The 17,932-nt window shown below is 36.8% G+C and overlaps 1 protein-coding gene across 13 annotated transcripts in view; it reads right to left on the bottom strand.

The window, feature by feature from the left end:
* Positions 1–17,932, bottom strand: part of SLC4A10 (solute carrier family 4 member 10) — a 240,184-nt gene that overhangs the window by 75,872 nt on the left and 146,380 nt on the right. For all 13 annotated transcript variants that reach the window (XM_081943648.1, XM_081943642.1, XM_081943641.1 and 10 more), the window contains 2 exons: positions 15,058–15,218; positions 5,810–5,998 (listed from right to left, as the gene is read on the bottom strand). In XM_081943648.1, coding sequence (XP_081799774.1) covers positions 5,810–5,998; positions 15,058–15,218 — 350 coding nt within the window. The remainder of the gene's footprint in view (positions 1–5,809; positions 5,999–15,057; positions 15,219–17,932) is intronic.

Genomic DNA, 17,932 nt, shown 5'->3' with positions numbered 1-17,932 from the left:
TTTAATGCCTCCTGGAAGAAAACAAGCAGAGGAAGGATTATTAGATAGGCATTGCTGCCTTGAGTTCTTTATAAAAATAATAAAGGCAGGATTAAAATAATAATAAAATAAAAAATAAAATAAATAAAATAAAATAATTATTGAAATAGTCACCTCTCCTGGGTGATGATGTCATGGAACATTGAATATAAAAAGCATGACATAAGGCACAGGTCTTCAAACCTGGCAACTTTAAGACTTGTGGCCTTCAACTCCCAGAATTCTCTAGCCAGCATAGCGACTGGAGAATTCTGGGAGTTGAAGTCCACAAATCTTAAAGTTGCCAAGTTTGAAGACCTGTGACATAAGGTAACGACTTTATCTCTCTGTTCTGAGAGTTCTAATAAGGAATGCTATTCCTTCCAAGCTTATCCATATATCCTACCCTGCAAATCCTGAAAACAGATCCATTATACCTCATGAAGCTAAGTGCCCTATATAAAGCACAATAAAGTGTCTTATATAAAACTTAAGAATTCAAATCCTGGCAAAGGGGAGAGGGTGGACTGAATCACATACAATCTAATCCCAACTATATCACGTGTACCTGATCAAGTAATGTGTAAAACATGAATCAAATGAAAGCTGACTGTTACTAGTGCAATAAATACATTTTCCCAGGATCACTGTTAGAAGGCACCTCTATAGTGCAATAAGATGCATACTTCCTTACAAAATTGCATACAGCTTATTCATACCAGGAGTATTTAGGATTGAAGCACTCTTCAGGCATCATTCATTCTCCCAAAGGAGTTTGTGGGAACTGTAGTTTTAGGGGGGGGGCATGTAGGAATTTTGAATGCAGTGCACTCATTCAACTATGATCCCAGAAATATTGGGAGGGAAATCATTAAAAAAAAAAAAAGCTACACAGGTTTTAGTGCTAAAGTAGAGATATTCATTGTCCAAGTCCACTCTACATTTTCATTCAGACTTTTCCCCAATTTTATTTTATTTTACTTTGTGTGTGTGTGTGTAAATAAAATGACAGATAAAATATTTCTGACAGCACAATCCATTTCTAATTTATACTTTTCAGGTTAAAAAAATATTAAGATCATTTACCAAAGAAAATTATCCTGGCTAGAGTGGAACAGCCATTAAAAAAAATCGGATACCTTTTTGCAAAAAAGCCATGAAGACCTTGAAAGTGATTGTCTACATTAATCATGAAGACACATTATGCTAAAAAAGGCTGATGTGAAGAGTGAATATCTGAATTGTCCTAATGTTCATGCAAGATAGATTTATAGTACACTACCTCTGGACCTTCAAGGAGTTTACAGAACCCAAAGGTTAGAGATGAAGGAGGACAAAGATGGGATGAGCCTGTTAGAGACAGATACAATAAAGATATAGCAAAATAAAGAACATGGAGATGATCATGCACAACAGCAGAGTTTAGATCAGAGATTGTCAAACTTTCTCTGACTGCAAAATCTGTTAGTTAGAAAAAAAACATATATTCAGGAAATCTTGATCAAGAGGCAAACCTCTAGTGCAGTGGTTCTCAACCTGTGGGTCAGGACCCCTTTGGGGGTTGAATGACTCTTTCACAGGGGTCGCCTAAGACCATCGGAAAACACATATTTTCAATGGTCTTAGGAACCGAGACACCAATTTTATGCTTGGGGGTCACCACAATATGAGGAACTGTATTAAAGGGTCGCGGCATGGCGAAGGTTGAGAACCACTGCTCTAGTGATTAAAAAAAAACCTGTCACATGCTAGTGAACTTTTTTTTTCTTGTCTTCAATCTCTCAAAGAACTCTCCTGCCAAATTCACACAGAACAGTAGGGTTCCATGAAACACCGTTTGAAAAACTCTGGTTTAGATTGTGCACTATTATTCGTGAACAGGGAAACCTCTGGTGCAGGAAAGGTATGATATGAAGTGGGAATGGTTTAAGAATGATGGAATATTTATTTCAAAGTAGTAATACGATAACATTTCTGTGAAAAGAAATAGTAAAACTGAAAAGGATGAACAGAGGGGAACGAGTGAGAAAATAAGAAAAAGTGACCAGGCTGTGGAAATTTTGAAGCCAGGAACACCTAACTTTTAAGGAATTACAAACTAGAACTATTAAATAGCATAGATTTTTCCTCCAGCAGCATTCAAACAAGAACATTCCATGGGTTGATTACACCTTTGGTAGAACTTGCAGCAGAAGACGTAAAAAATTCTGGTAGGGCAATCTAAATATGTCAGTGGTATATCATAATCTCTTATACAGAGGTGGGCTTCACATAATTTAACAACCAGTTCACCTAGTGCAGAACCAAAAATGTGAGCTTGCATGCAGCTTCAAACACACAGCGATTTCCTGTGCGCGCCTTCTAACAGCTTCTTAGGCAGCCACGGTGAATAGAGCGAGCGAGGCATGGAAATCAGTTGGGCTGCATGGGCGGGGCAAATGAGCCATAGTGAGATATACAGGACGGGATAGCGCTGGAGAGCGAGGGCTGGCCCAGCTGGTGGTCGGAACGACCAGTTCACCCGAACCGGTCCGAACCGGCAGCAGTCACCTCTGCTCATATTGCTTCCCAAAACTATGGAAATTGAAGACAGGGCTGAGGACGACAATATTACATTAAGACTGTCATCTTAATCAAAAATGTCGTAGTTTTGATGGACTGTTATTCTTGTTCAGTATTTTTTTATCCTCACTTCCATTATCAATAACAATAACCAATAACAAAGCCCATAATGTGAAACCTACTCTATCCACAGGGGAGGACATTATTTATATGTAAATGAATAAATATGTAACGACAAAAGGAACTTGAAAGAAATACCTATTACTACTGAAGTTGCGGGAAACAAATGATCATGCGATCTTTTACATATAATAAACAAATAGATATATTTTACTGATAAATTTGATATTAAATTTAATATATTTGTTTATCTGATCAATAAATATGTAAATAAATAAAGTTTGGCTCCCTCAAGATATAGTCCATTCAGAAAAGAAAATCATCCCTGTCCTTAGTAATTAGGATATCATGGAAAGGATTAGATTAGGAACCTAGGGACCTGGTTTTATAAATGCAATTGTTTCATCTGTAGTAGAAAAAATAGCATTGGTTAATGCAAGTTATCCATTCCACAAGTTGGCTTTTCCAGAGAAAATATTGTCAGCTCAGCCATAAAATAATTGGAAGGCTATGGAACTTTGCTAAATATGGAATATATAATAGGCAACTATAGGTTACCCCATATAAATAACTCTTTAGAAAGAAAATATATTCATGAAATGCTGTTTGATTTTTTTTTGGAGGGGGGGGGTCTCTCAAATACAGCTTTATTTGTGTAGGCCTGCCTTGAGTTCGATCCTAGGTAGAGGCAGATGTAGGGTCTCCTGCTTGGGTAGGGGGTTGGACTAGATGACCTGCAAGGTCCCTTCCAACTGTGTTAATCTGTTACTTCATTATCTCACATAATCTCCCTTCCCACAACTGATCTCACCAAATACAAAATGTGCTGCTATATCCATTCACACCAGTGGTGGGATACGACTGGTACACCCGGTACGGGCGTACCGGTGCCTGCTGGGAGCACCAGGTACGTTCCGGTACAATGGTGCTCCGGAGGGCCCACCTGCCCGCCCACTCTGCTACCGCTATTTGAGCCAATTGGGGCATTTGCACAAGCGCATGGAGCATACGCTGCCTGCGCGATACTCCACCAAGTAGCTGGAGCATCGCGGGCGCTCCATATGCATGTGTGTGCTGCACACGTGGACGTGGGGGGCGCCTGGCCCCATTGCACCATACCAGTTGCACCAGGATCCGGAACCCACCACTGATTCACACATAGTTCTGTATAGGAGAATTGCATCTTTGTCCTTGTTAAAATGGCTTCTGCTACCTCCAGTACCATTATAAACAATCTGGGCTTTGATGGTCCAATTTAAATGAATTCAAGAAAATTTATGAGATTTTACCTAGTATCGGGTCATAAAAAGCTCCCTCTATTGACTTCATTAATATAAGCCAGACCCAGAGGATGCACTGGTTCTAAACAATGCTCAAATTAAGCAGCTGAGTAATAATAATAAACAAGATGCAATGACAGAAATTTAATATCCCTAACTCTTTTTTACTTCAAAAAAGATTTATCGCATGTGATGCTGTTTGAAGGGTGCATGCATTGCTAAGTATTCAAAGTAAGAATTGTTGAAAATATTCAAAGTGGGTGTAGAAGACATACTTCTCATTTACATTGCATAGACCATAACTCTACCTTAGAAAGATTGGGGTAATCTTTAATTTAATCAATTTAATCTGTAATTCATCAATGTTATTACCCAGGGAATTATCAACTTTCTTGTGACTGAATCAAAAGTATTGCTTATTTAATGGCCAATGTTATGAGATATTGATCATTAAAGTCATGACAATAATCTGTTGACTTCTGTTACAATTTGCACTCAAATATAACCAACTCAAATCCTTGTTGCTAACAGATTGTTAATAGAACTAATTCTGTTAACAGAATGTAATTGAATCAATGTTAGTTTACTAATACTCATCATTGTTACTGGAAAATGAGTCAAAATAGATTGGTACTGTTCAAATATATTGATCCAGAGTTTGTATCATTCCTAAGGAGCAGTCAATGAGCAAGTTAAGTATGGAATTGTATTCTAGCACGGGTGCAAGGCATCTATTTAGGGGGGGAATGTTTAAGACATATATGGCACAGTTCCGAACCTCCTTACCTGAAATAGTCTCAAAGAAATCAGACTTGGTTAAAGGCTTTATTTCAAGACAAAAGATGACTAATTTGCAAAATCTTTTTCATAAGGGATTTTATAAAATGTATTGCTTAGGTCTCCTGAAGTCAGGATAATTGGCTTGCTTTGTTCTGAAAATATCATTTTTCCCATCTTAATCTTAGCAACTCATAATTGTTTAGGAAATGGAGTGACAACAGACACACTTACATAACCCCACAAAAATGATTGCTTTTTTTTTCTTTTATAACTCTCTTCTCACTTTATCTCAAACTCTAAATTGATGAAAGTAGCCTTAGGAATGTATAAATGTTATTTAAATCCATTCATTGAAATCAACGAGGTGTACAGCAACTGCTGAATATATCTTTCTGTAAAAACAACTAGTTAAATAAAGAAGCCAGTTAAGCTTCTGTACATCAGTACGAAAAACTTACGCTTTCCCTTCCTGATTGCCTGTAAATTGTTTCCTTTATGAGGTGTCCTACTCTATAATTTCAGATCCACTATCAAAGATTTGCTACCATCCCTTATAACTCCAATTCCCCACAGTTAGGGAAGGAAACCTGAGAAAATGCACGTGTTGGACAAGAAGATTGAAATGCCTATTAAAATCAAAATATGACATAAAGGTTCCCCTCACACATATGTGCTAGTCATTCCTGACTCTAGGAGGCAGTGCTCATCTTCATTTCAAAGCTGAAGAGCCAGCATTGTCCAAAGACTTCTCCATGGTCATGTGGCTGGCATGACTCAATGCCGAAGGAGCACAGAACGCTGTTACCATTTGACCAAAGGTGATCCCTATTTTTCTACTTGAATAGGTATAGGGACAGGTAATGGGAGCTCACTCCGTTATGTGGCGCTAGGGATTCAAAGCGCCAAACTGCCGACCTTTCTGATCAACAAGCTCAGTGTCTTAGCCACTGAGCCACTGTGTTCCTAAAATGTGGCATGAATCACAGTTTTTGGCAAATCCATTGCATCAAAGCTACAGTAACCATTACTTAATTAACATGACACTTTACCATTTTTGTCCATGGAATGGGGTTCAGACTGTTTCTTGCCAATGTCAGCAAAGGACCTGACTATTGGGATCCTATTGCTTAATTTCTTTTGGTTCTGATGGTGATGCTGTTTGAGTAACGCCTCGTGGACTCTGTGGCGAAAATCCTCACTGAGTTGTCCGGATCCTACTTGTTGATCAAGAATCATATCTGAAAAATAAAACAGCAATTGAAGGATCTTTTGAGTTTTGAGTCAATTATGCAATAAGTAGCCACATTTCCAATGGATTCTCAATTGAAGCATTCAGACAAATCTATTACTTATATATGAGACTAGCTGGATACCTGTACTTCACGACGAAATTATGTGATCGGGCTATGCAGGAGAAATTTGGTTCACCATCCATTGGCTCAGTGGTGGTCAGTGATTGAAACACATAAGGAAATATCGCTCCCACCACCTTGAATCCAGAAGTAATTCCATAGGTGGAAGTTGTAGACATTTTGGTGAAGTACCGACGTTTAGTACTGTAAGGAGCCCCAGACCGCTCCTGAATGAAGGAGTGGAACATCTGCCAGTTTGAACTGAGGTAACGGAATGTGAGGCAACTGGCAGTTGCAACAGAGTTCTTTTCAGGTGGGAACAGGGAGTAGAACTCCTTAGCATCAGAGCATGTTAATTACGTGTATAAAAAATACTAATGATCTGATGGTCATTTTGAAAAATCCTTTCTTAGCAAGCACCTAGAAGCCAAGAGGAACATATGTGTCAAATTTCAAGTTTGTGGGCTTTACGGTTCTGGAGATTTCATGATGAGTGAGTGGTATTTGCCTTTTATACATACAGATTTTATCACTGTGATGCAAATATTATTGCAAGTAATACCTAGTATTGATGGTTCAGATTTCCATGGGAGAGCTAAAGGGATTTTAAAAAATGTGTGAAAGGTACCCTTTGAAATCACCACTCAGGCTTCCTTGGTCAATGACCTTCCAGGATTGAGCTGGGAAGTTTGCAAGAGGCCTCTACTTACATTTGTTTCTTAATGAACCTGCAAGAAGGTTTCCACAAGAGGTCTTCCCAGACCTCTCTGTCCTCATAATACCAGATTTGGTACTGGCATTTGGTTATTTTGATGTTTTGTAACCATGATTATGAACACAAAGGATAAGCAGTATTGACAAACAAGCAGATCAAGTTTGCTATTCACTTCCATATTCAACTATTCAAATGTATGTAAGCATTTGAGTAATCAAGCTACCAGCTATAGAAAGCCAAGACATTGGGATTAAGGCCTAGGGAATGCCATGAAGTGGGATTTCACCCTTTCCTCACACATCATTTGCATTCCACCTGCTGGCATTCCCACTGTGGCTTTTTTGTTGTTGTACATTTTGTTGGCTTTTTAAAGAAAACAAAATAAGCAGGCAGGGTAAGAATTAATCACTATTCCACCCTCACTTCAAACTGGGTTTGCTTCTACTGCTTTGCAACTACTTACTGGACACACTTTTTTCAAACTGTATGATGAGATAGCATCTTTTTTGGGGGGGGGGGGAAGCAGCTTTTGAGAAGCAGTTGCTTCAAACTGCTTTCTTGGTTATGCAGATATAAAACTGCCCAAACTCTAATTGGGGCAAAAAAATGAATTTTGCTATACAACCTCAATTCTGATTTAAATTTCATATATGAAAATGAATTTTGAAAGGATGAGTAGATATGACCATAAAGTCATCAAGAGTGCAGCGTTTCTCGATCAGTTTTAAAATTATAACCAGGTATCCAAGGGTGAATGGACAGTTAAAAATATGAAATATAAATAAATATGTCCAGATCAGCTTCTGGTATCTACATTTCTCCCTCTCTTTCTAAGCATAAGCAAAATTCATCTCTATACAACAGATATTGGAGAATTAGTCACTATGGAAGACTGAACTGAAGCAAAATGTATATCTATATATTTGATATAGATATATAATCTATATATTTGAGTGCACTATTATTAACTATATAAAATTAATCGGCTGGATAGATACAGCAGTTTCTTCAGTAAGAAAGTTAAAGAGGGAAATAAACAAAGAAGGAAGATGGAGAGAGAAATTTTATACTGTTAAGTTTTAGATATTTTTAGAAAATGGTAACACTTTTAAAAGCAAGTTTCTTAGTACAACCAATGAATCAACATTAATTAAACCACAAGGAGTTTGCATATTCATTAGAAGACACAATGTCACACAGCCCCTCTGACATAGCCAGAGTGAGTCACCAACGGTTTTGTTGAAAATCCTTGGATGGCTCATGAGCCTTTTTCTGAGCCATTCCACTTTTCCAAGAAAACTCAGGCGTGAAACAAGAAGGGCACGCAGATGTCAAAAGCAGATGGGATTAGTCAAGTGTTTGATTATTTGAGAAAAAAAGGCACAGGTACTCAGAATAAAAGGCACAATTCTTAATTATGTATGTCTACAGAACAAACCAGCTTGCCATGTACTGATGTGACAGTCATCCTTTTATGTCTTGTTCAAATAAAAGAGACCATGTGATTCGAAGAACACAAAGTTATGCCATTGTCAAGGCCATGCATTCTGCATGGATGTCTACCAAGAGAAATCTTATTTGTATATTCATTAGCGCCCCCCCCCCAAAAAAAAATCCAATTGCATGAAATTTTGGCTCTCAGACAAGTACACATGTGCAGAATCTTTCAAATGTGCAGGTGTTGACACAGAGGGAAGAAGCTTGCTTTCTGTTTAAGCGCATTGACATCTTTCGTGGGATTAGCACATGGAGGGGGAATATATGTGCCTTCTCCCTACACTCTTTGACCTGAGATGTCATATAGCAACACTTTTATGAACAACTGTCACCTTCGTGCCCAACTTAAGAGTCTCAAGAGCATATGTATATCAGGACACTTCAGGAAAAAAGTCTAATCCAATAGTATAGTTTGTGTCACTTTAAGAAAGGCCTATGCAGAATGGCATCATATAGTCCTACTTTCTATTTCATCCATAGCCAGCCAGATAGCTCTCTGAAATGTATTAGCAAAGTAATATAAGTTTTTCCCAGCATTTAATGTCAAGTATGTATACAGTTTCTTAGTAAAACAAAAAAAAGCTTCCAGAGTAGGTAGGTAGGTAGGTAGGTAGAATTATTAATTTTAAAAAATAGCCAAAACAGCCACAATTTACATTAATACATTAATGACTAGGATTTATGTCTACCAAAATAATATGTATATCCTTTCAATGAAGGATTTGTGCCCATCCCCAAGTATCAGTAAGTCCATAGATGTACAATAATGCTCATAGTTTCTTGAATATTAAATACTAAAATACTCGTCTTTTATTCTTAAGAAGAGCATTGGCATTCTTGCATTAAAGACTTGAATCTCCAATAATGGAGATTATTTGTAATTCAGGGTAGAAATGAAGGGTTCTTGGTGCTCTCTAAGTGTGGTTGTTTTCTTGCAGACATTTCCTCATCATATCAGTGATGATGTTACCTGTTCTGTGTAATAAAATATCTGCAAGAAAACAACCAAGTTCAGATAACACCAGGAATCCTCATTTAAATCTCCTTCCAAGATTAGATTTTCCTATCCAAATTTCTCCATTTTTATAAAACCCATTTGATTTTGATTTGTGATGTAAATGGAGGCTAATATTAAAGTTTCATTTTCAATTTTTTCCCTGAGAATAAACATAAATCTCCATCATTATCTTTTTTAATTCTATATTGATCTCTAATTAAAATGGCCACTCATGGATTCATTAGCACTTTCAGCTTTTCTAAATTGTTTTTCTTAAGCAATCCTAACTTTTATGTTTCCCACAACATCACTATTGATGCGTTAAAGGATATTATATATTTAGAGACATTCTCTTCTATTGGATCTTATACATTTGCTAATTCTAGTTCTTTTTAATCAAATCGCCCATTCCCCTAACATTTAAAGTTACCATTGCATTTTACATTCAGTCATTCCTGCTTTATATTTCTCCAGTGTACATTTTGCTTCCTTAAATAAGGCACTGCAATAACAGCTACAAAGACATTACAACAGCAAGCAAATAGTTTGATTAAGTTGGAGTAAAATTCAGGGAAGCCATTTAATTTAATTTAATCGTCTCCTTTCACCTGAACCCCGCTTCTCCATTCCATTGTCCTAATTCCCATCTAATCTCTCCCAGCAAATATTGCCCTCCCTGACCCTCTTGATTGGGTGTGAAAAGTCTCACAGAGAGTTGAAAAATCCTCTTTTCAGTCTAAAATGGAGCAGTGGCCGGGGGGGGGGGGGGGGGGAACGTTATGCAGTACTTAATTCATATTGCCCCCATTTAGGCCCCAGTTAGGCTTGGGCCTTTTAAGTATGTACTGTATAAAATAGGTTGTTTTATTTCTATCCAATTATTCTTTAACTGTTTTCAGACACTTATTCTAACCTTTAACATGTTTTTTCTTCCTTTCCCTTCTTCTTTTTTAAATCATAAAGTCTAATTCTTTACTATGTTCTTCCAGTCCATTTATCTTCTCAGGGAAAGTCAGCCATTCTCCAAGTATGCAAATTCACCTTCTTATAATTATTCATGGGGCTGTCAAAACTCTGTTCGCTTTGGAAAGAGTAGAAGTAATCTCCTTTTCCTGAAGTTTAACTTATTCCTTATTATTATAAAACTCTTCAGTACGAAGTTTGAAGTCTCCCTTTCCTTGTAAAGTAGCTGGATTTTCATCTGGGAAAAGATATGTAGTTTCTTCCCCTCTGTTTTATTTTCGCTAGCTAATGAGCTTTTTATAAATTTTATCTCTGACCCAGGATTAAGATATCTTATAATAATATCTTGTGGGTTTTGCATTCTCGTGAGCCTAGGTCTCTAAATTCCAGACCTTCCAAGGGCACACTTCACATCTTTCTCAGTAAATTACATTTCTGGCACATTAATTTTTGGAATAAGGTATCCTAATAAGTCTTATCTGCATTCTCCCAAATCCCTCTAATCCTTAAATTGTTTCTTCTGTTTCTATGCTAAACATCAGCCAAGTCAAAGTTTCATGTTCATCAAAACTTTTTAAAATTATGCTAATATTCTAATTTTTATAGCGGTGTATTGAGCCTTGCTAGCTATCTGATCAGTCTCTGAAATCTGATTAGTCATATCTTTGAATTGCTTTTTTATATGATTAGACATACTATCAAAGTCTTTACAAAGTGCAATTGTTCATTTATCCCATTCTAAATTGAATTGTTGGTTTGTTTGTTTGTTGGCTTGTTTGTTTGTTGGCTTGTTTGTTTATCCTATTTCTAAATCGCCCATCTCCCTCAAAGTGGGAGTCGGGGTGGTATATAATAAAACATCAAAATATAAAACAGCATATAAAACATTAAAAGGGTAAAGTTAAAATGTTGGTTAAAAAATTCAACTCCTTCTGGAAAGTAAGGTGGGATATAAATGTATTAATATTAAATTGTTTGAACAGCCAAGGAAATTAAAGCAAAAAAATATCAGTAACATTTTTCTTTTAAGAATTGCAGCCTGCATACATTTCAGCAGAGATTCCACTAAGAATATTTTGTGCAGTTAAAGGCTATTCGGTGGGGATACTTGAGCAATGTTAGGCAATAGCTACTTGGAAGTAATCTAGAGAGGCCAAGACCTTGATATAATCTGACTCAGTCCTGCTGGTGGAAGGTCTCTGAACTCAACAGTAGCAACTGTAGGTTTTAGCAGCTGTAGATGAAGCTATACTTCAGATTTGCAGACAACAGCTTCTTTATGGCTATAAAAGCTAAGAGAGATGTCAAAACAGGCAAATTTCCAGACTTCATATAGCGCCCAGCAATAAATGTTGATTCTCCAAAAACTCAACTAGCTAAGAACAGCAGTTTTGTAAACTCGATATTGCTATCTAAGCTAAGGTTGCTAAATTGCAGATGTGAACAAAGTCACATACTGTATGCACAGAAGATCTGATTCCTGCAGAATCAAAATCAGAGGTGAGTTGCTCCCTGTTCAGCCCGGATCGGGAGAACCAGTAATGGCAGCGGCGGGAGGCTCTGCTCACTTGCCCGGACGCTTCTGTGCATGTGCAAGCAAACCAGTAGTAAAAATAATGGAAACCCACCACTGATGAAAATCATATACCTAAGGTTGCTTCAGGATATAAATCCATGATGTATTTATTTGTTTGATCTACCTAGTTATGTTTGTAGTCTTCCCCCATCCTGTTTGATTCTGGGTGGGGTATAAAAAAGTAAACAAGAAGACAACAAAACCCAGTACAAAGACTTAAAATCATTAAAAACCAAGTAAATATAAAGAGTCTAGGTGCCCTATAAATTAAAGCACAAAGTTGTTATTTATGAAAAACAAACAGGGTTGGGGCTATCAATATTCCAGGAAAAACTGTTCTTTAACATCAAGGACACTGCAGAGAAAGATTGTTGCCTAATCTAGACTCGGTGTACTTTGTGAAGGGAAGGGACGGTTCCAAAACAAGCCCTCTCTCAATGGCCAGACTGGATAAGCAGATTCAATTTTGGCAAATATTGAATCTGCTTATTTATTCTGAAATATCCTGGTGGTACATCATAAAAGGCTTTAAAAATGTTGGCCAGCATTAACATTGGGCTCTGAAGCCAAAATGGTAGACAATAAAGTGGCTTCAGAATGGGTGTTACAGGAATTTATGTTATACAGGGTGTTATGGCTGTTCAGGAGTTTACATTGTAGAACCTGTAGCTTCCCAGTCATCTCCAAAGGCAACCCTTTGTAGAGCACCTCATAGTAGTCTGAGTGAGTGGTAATCAGGAAGTTTTGTCCAGGTAGAGATGTAACTGGTACACCCGCTAAAGCTGGATGAAGCCCTTATTAGTCACTGTTAGATTAGTAATTTTATTTTTAGTAGGATTTCATTTGTGCTTATTTTGCTCTTACTGTTGTGGTCCACCGGCGGCTTGTGGAGCTGGCAGCAGAGTCAGACAGCAAGGAGGTTGGGGAGGAACATGGGCCAATCCTGGAGTCTGGGGAAGGCTCGGATGAGGGCTCTGCATTGGAGGCAGAGAGGGGGCCAAGGCCATCTGGGAGTTATGTGCTGCTCCCAGAGCCTCCAAAGTCAGACAGCAGTGAGGCAGAGGAACAGGCTCCTTCTGTTCCCAGTGTGCACATGACCAGAGCTGCCAGAAGGTAAGAACAGTTAAGACAGATGGGACGATTCGGGAAGCAACTTGGTTCATGCTGGTCAGTTTACTTTTTGAAGCTCCGTTCTGACTCTTTGCTCCGTTTGGCCTTGCCAAGCCAATTGCCAATTAAGACTTTGGCAGCATTTCCAGGAAGATAAAGGTGGGTGTTTATCAGCCTTATCCTGAAGGACTTTGGCAGCCTAATGTAGGACTTGTTACAACTATTTGGGACTCATTACGGGCTGTGAATGAACTTAATTCACAGCCTTTAAAATAAAAAGAGGATTTTTGGGGGACTAAGCGTGTGCTTTTTATTGTATCAGCAAGCCTAGATCAGAACACTTACTTTGTCCTGTTCAGATCTTCATAGTCTCCAGATAACTGTCTTTTCTTCCAGTCCTTTAGAATCAGTGGACTTTTGGGTAATTCTCTTAGCCAGATAGTCAAGATACAACTGTCTCTGTTTATATAATGGCTCAGTCTTGCATGATAATTATTGGTTCCCACGTTGCCTGCTTCAACCTTAACACATATCACTATCTCTTATTTTTTTTATCCCCACTTAAATAAAAATGAATGTTAATAAAAATGAAGGCTTAATTCCTTAACATGAAAATCACCATGATCTAATAATAGAATTATTCAAAACAGAAATTGGCCCTCACACAGAGATAAACTTATAACCAGCAATGGCTAAGTCTCACTTATCATAGTGTGAGAAATCTCTCCTAACAGCTTTGCAGATAAATTGTGTCAAGTAATATTTCATTTTATAACAAATGTATATTGATCAAAATGGAAGTTATATTCAACTGTTAATTTATTTTACCAGTTTACTAGTTGCATTCCTATATTCACATACCTAGCGGTTAAGTCCCATTGACCTCAATGAAACTTACTTCTCAGTTAGGATGTAAAAGGAATCTTTCACTAATTTATTTTCAAACAAAATGGTATCATCCAGCAAAACAAAATTTGCTATTTTGTGCTATAGTACAAAGTCCACCTAATGTACACCTTATATGTTTCCTAACTAAAAAAAATCAAATAAAAAGGAGCACAGTTTGGAAAAATTGTATATAAAAGAGAGTGAGAGAGAGAAACAAATCAACTGAGAAATTGTATACATACAAAAATCCTCCCAGGTATCAGAGATAGTCTAATAAAAATATTAGAGGGAAGATTACTTTACAGGAATATTTGATGTTATAGAAATATTTGAAGCTTTTTTTTTACTGTCAGAAAATAATAATTTCCAGAAAAACTGATAGAGCTTAGAGTCATGGAATAGATTTGGCTGAGCTGTAAAACTCTTAGTTCTGAATACACTATTTATTTATTGAAGCACTTTTTCCTATTAAATAATAAAAGCAACCTAGAAAACATAAACTTCATATTTCTTTCATTACACAATATAAAATTGAACAATTAATCGTGTTAAAGTGCAAATTTCAGCTTTTCAAACCAACTAAATACTACTTCAGCAATTTATGGAGTATACAGGAAATGCATTCACAGCACTGTTACTGTTACCTATAAAATACATTTCCTTTTGAACATTTCAATTGTCTTTCATTTTAAAATATTACCACCATGAATTTGGAAAGTTCTATTATTTTATTTCTTTACAACAGACAGATATTAACATGCAAACAAACAACATGGTTTCCTTTGGGCCTTACTAATAAAGCTTTTGTAGCTGAATACAAAATTGGGTCATTCTGCAGCATCCCATCTGATTCCCTTACTATTATTATTACTAATTACTTACTATTATTTATTATTATATTCCCTTATTACTCTGGTAAATGGTATATTTCTTTTAAGGACAACCTCATCCAAATCGAACTTATCTGTTCATTGTTATCACTCTAAATCTAAAACAAATAGCTCCCTACCTTAGAGAAAATAATGTAAAGTGCAACATCCGTGCTATGTAATATATAAAACATGCTAAAAATGCATGCAATAATGTTGGGACCTTTAATTTAAAGTTTTTAAAAAGTTTGCAATCACACCCTAACATGCTGAGAGAGATTTCTGAGCGGGTAAGGTAAGATTAAAAGACTAAATAAATGAACAACTCACCTGCGATTTCTTCTAAAGAATTTGCTCTCATGTCTAGTAAGACTGTGCCGTTAAGGATACAACTTCTCAATTCAAACAAGCTATGAAGTGATAAAGTAGCAACATATGGTTTACTCCACCTCTCCCCGCCATCTTCAACATCTTCTTCAAACTTCAGCCACCTAGGAAAACAAAACATTTTAGTCAGATCTCATCAGCTGAAAAGCATGCAGTATGACAACAAGACATAGAAAACAATCCACCAATAGTAGGTAGAATATAGTATGAGAGGAGATATGAGAGAAAAAGGGAATTGCCAAAACCATCCTTCTAAGTTTCCAGTTTCTGGAATCAGATAGCCTACCATGAAGAGGAGATTATCACTAATCCATCTTTGTTTTTGAATTTTTGACACAGTTTATATTAGGAAAATTGTACTACTTCTATAATGTTATGAATTCTATATTACAAGGATTTCCAAGACTGTATATGTAGCAGTGACAGGAAAAAATGGTATATAATGGTCAGAAATCATTATTTTACCTTAATAATACCATAAAGCCTATTACTTTATTTCAATTTCTATCTTCCACTAACTATATATTAGAATTTTGCTTTTAGCATTCTTGCTAAACAATTATTTTGCTGCATATCCTATGGAATTTTTCATTGGAAACCAATGATAAAAAAATATTATTTTTAAAACCCTTTTTTTAAAAAAAATGGACTGATGAATTTTGATCCACATAGATAATTTGAGTGGTTTCTCCCCAACCTCAACTTCTCAATAATTGTATTCCAGACCATTTCCACACCATCTTTACCCAACTCAGAATCAAAGGATTATTTTAAAGATATATTCCTCAACGTACTTTTTAGCATCCGTAAACTACTACAAAGTATACACCATCCATAAAATACTAAAAGGTATACACAGAAACTAACATACTTTCCTGGAACATTGCCGGATGGCATTTGAAGCGTAGGATAGCTCTTTCATGGATTATATCTCTAAATATGATATCACGGTAACGCAGTGGTTAGAGTGCAGTACTGCAAGCTACTTCTGCTGAGTGCCGGCTGCCCGCAATTTGATAGTTCAAATCTCATCCAGCTCAAGGTTGACTCAGCCTTCCATCCTTCAGAGGTGGGTAAAATGAGGACCCAACTTGTTGGGTGCAATAGGCTGACTCTGTAAACCGCTTAGGGAGGGCTGTAAGCACTGTAAAGCGGTATATAAGTCTAAGTGCTATTATTATTATGTTATGGACGATTGGGTCAACTGAAGACAGAATGTCTGATAATTACATTGTACAATCTCATAAAGCTACCAGAGGTAGGAAGTGGAGTTATGCATTTGTGTTTCAAATAAGATACAACCAGTGATGGCCAAATTAGAATCCAGCAATCAGTTTGCTATGGTTATAAACTTCCAACTTAGGCTTTGTGACTTCATAATCATGAATACATTACTTCTTCATCAGCCACTACAAAAACATTTAATAGATGCCAAAAGTTATGATGACATTAGCCGGAGATTCCAAAAATAATGGTGTTAACTTTTCTGGAACCCATTATATAAAAGTATACCTTATTATTGATAAACCCATTCAAAAGGCTGTGTTGCTTCAGCAGAAGCCATGTTATAATAAAAAGAAAAGCCTATGCTCAAATTCTATTGTTACAGCATAATGATTTGCTTAATACTGACTGAATTATTTTAGCTACATCTGGTGTGTTTTTAGAAGGAGCGTTCATATCATTAACCAACAGATACATGGTGAGACAAATTAGTTATTTTATTTATTATCTTTTTTTTACTGTCAAGAATATTACTTGGATTTTTTTTGCCAATAACTTAGCTGAAGGAGAGGGCATTATCTGCAGCTTTGCCTCAGTCAGTAAAATGTCTTGGGACAGTTCCCTGCTTTCTTTAAAAAAAATACAAAAATCTAACCATTTCCTCACTTAAATGATAAATCTGTTACTTTCTGAATAAGTGAATCACAAATATCCTGGTTAAACGTAAACATAACCATTAAAGATTTCAGAAGCATTATCTTGATTAATACATTCCGTCGGATCATTTAGTCGCCAAGCAATGCGTTCAGTCCTGAAGTTGGTCAGTCTCTCACCTAGGCTGACTTATTTGACTGGTTTATCCATTATTGTTTAGCTTCTCTGTTTTCAGACAGAGCATGTAGAAAAAGACGTGCCACCTTTTTCTCTGAGGAGAGCATTCCATAATTCCCCCCCTCCCCTTCCAGTCCAATTTAGGGCTTGATAGTTATTCACAACTGAACCTAGCAAAAAGTTGTTATCAATAATATTCTGGTTTATATCCTGCTTCTATACCATGTCTGAGGTATCTGTTTCCCTTCAAGCCCAGTCCCTCTGTTTCTGCACCTATTAAATTATAATTGTCAACTTTTAATTGAAAAACTCTAGAGAAGTATGAAATTAAAGTCAGGTATAGAAGTCCTACATTAGAATAGTTTGAGGTTTGCTGCATTGGATTTTATCAGATATACAGCTAGGCCAGTGGTTCTCAGCCTTCCCAATGCCGCGACCCTTTAATACAGTTCCACATGTTGTGGACACCCCCAACCATAAAATTGGTGTCTCGATTCCTAAGACCAGCGAAAATATGTGTTTTCTGATGGTCTTAGGCGACCCCTGTGAAAGGGTCATTTGACCCCAAAAGGGGTCCCGACCCACAGGTTGAGAACCACTGAGCTAGACACATATACACGCAACTTCATATACCACCTTTTCTTCTTGAAAAGTCTTTTTGAAGTTTGGAACCCTCATCAACTCCCTCCAACCACAGTTTTTTTTTCATTTTCTTTGGCACTTATTACATTTCTTCCCTCTTTTTTATTGGTTTTGTCATTTG

The sequence above is a fragment of the Natrix helvetica genome (assembly GCF_964273705.1).
Source record: "Natrix helvetica genome assembly, chromosome: 1".
NCBI lineage: Eukaryota > Metazoa > Chordata > Lepidosauria > Squamata > Natricidae > Natrix > Natrix helvetica.
The sequence above is the reverse complement of the archived record's forward strand: the minus strand, read 5'-3'. Positions and strand labels throughout refer to the sequence as shown.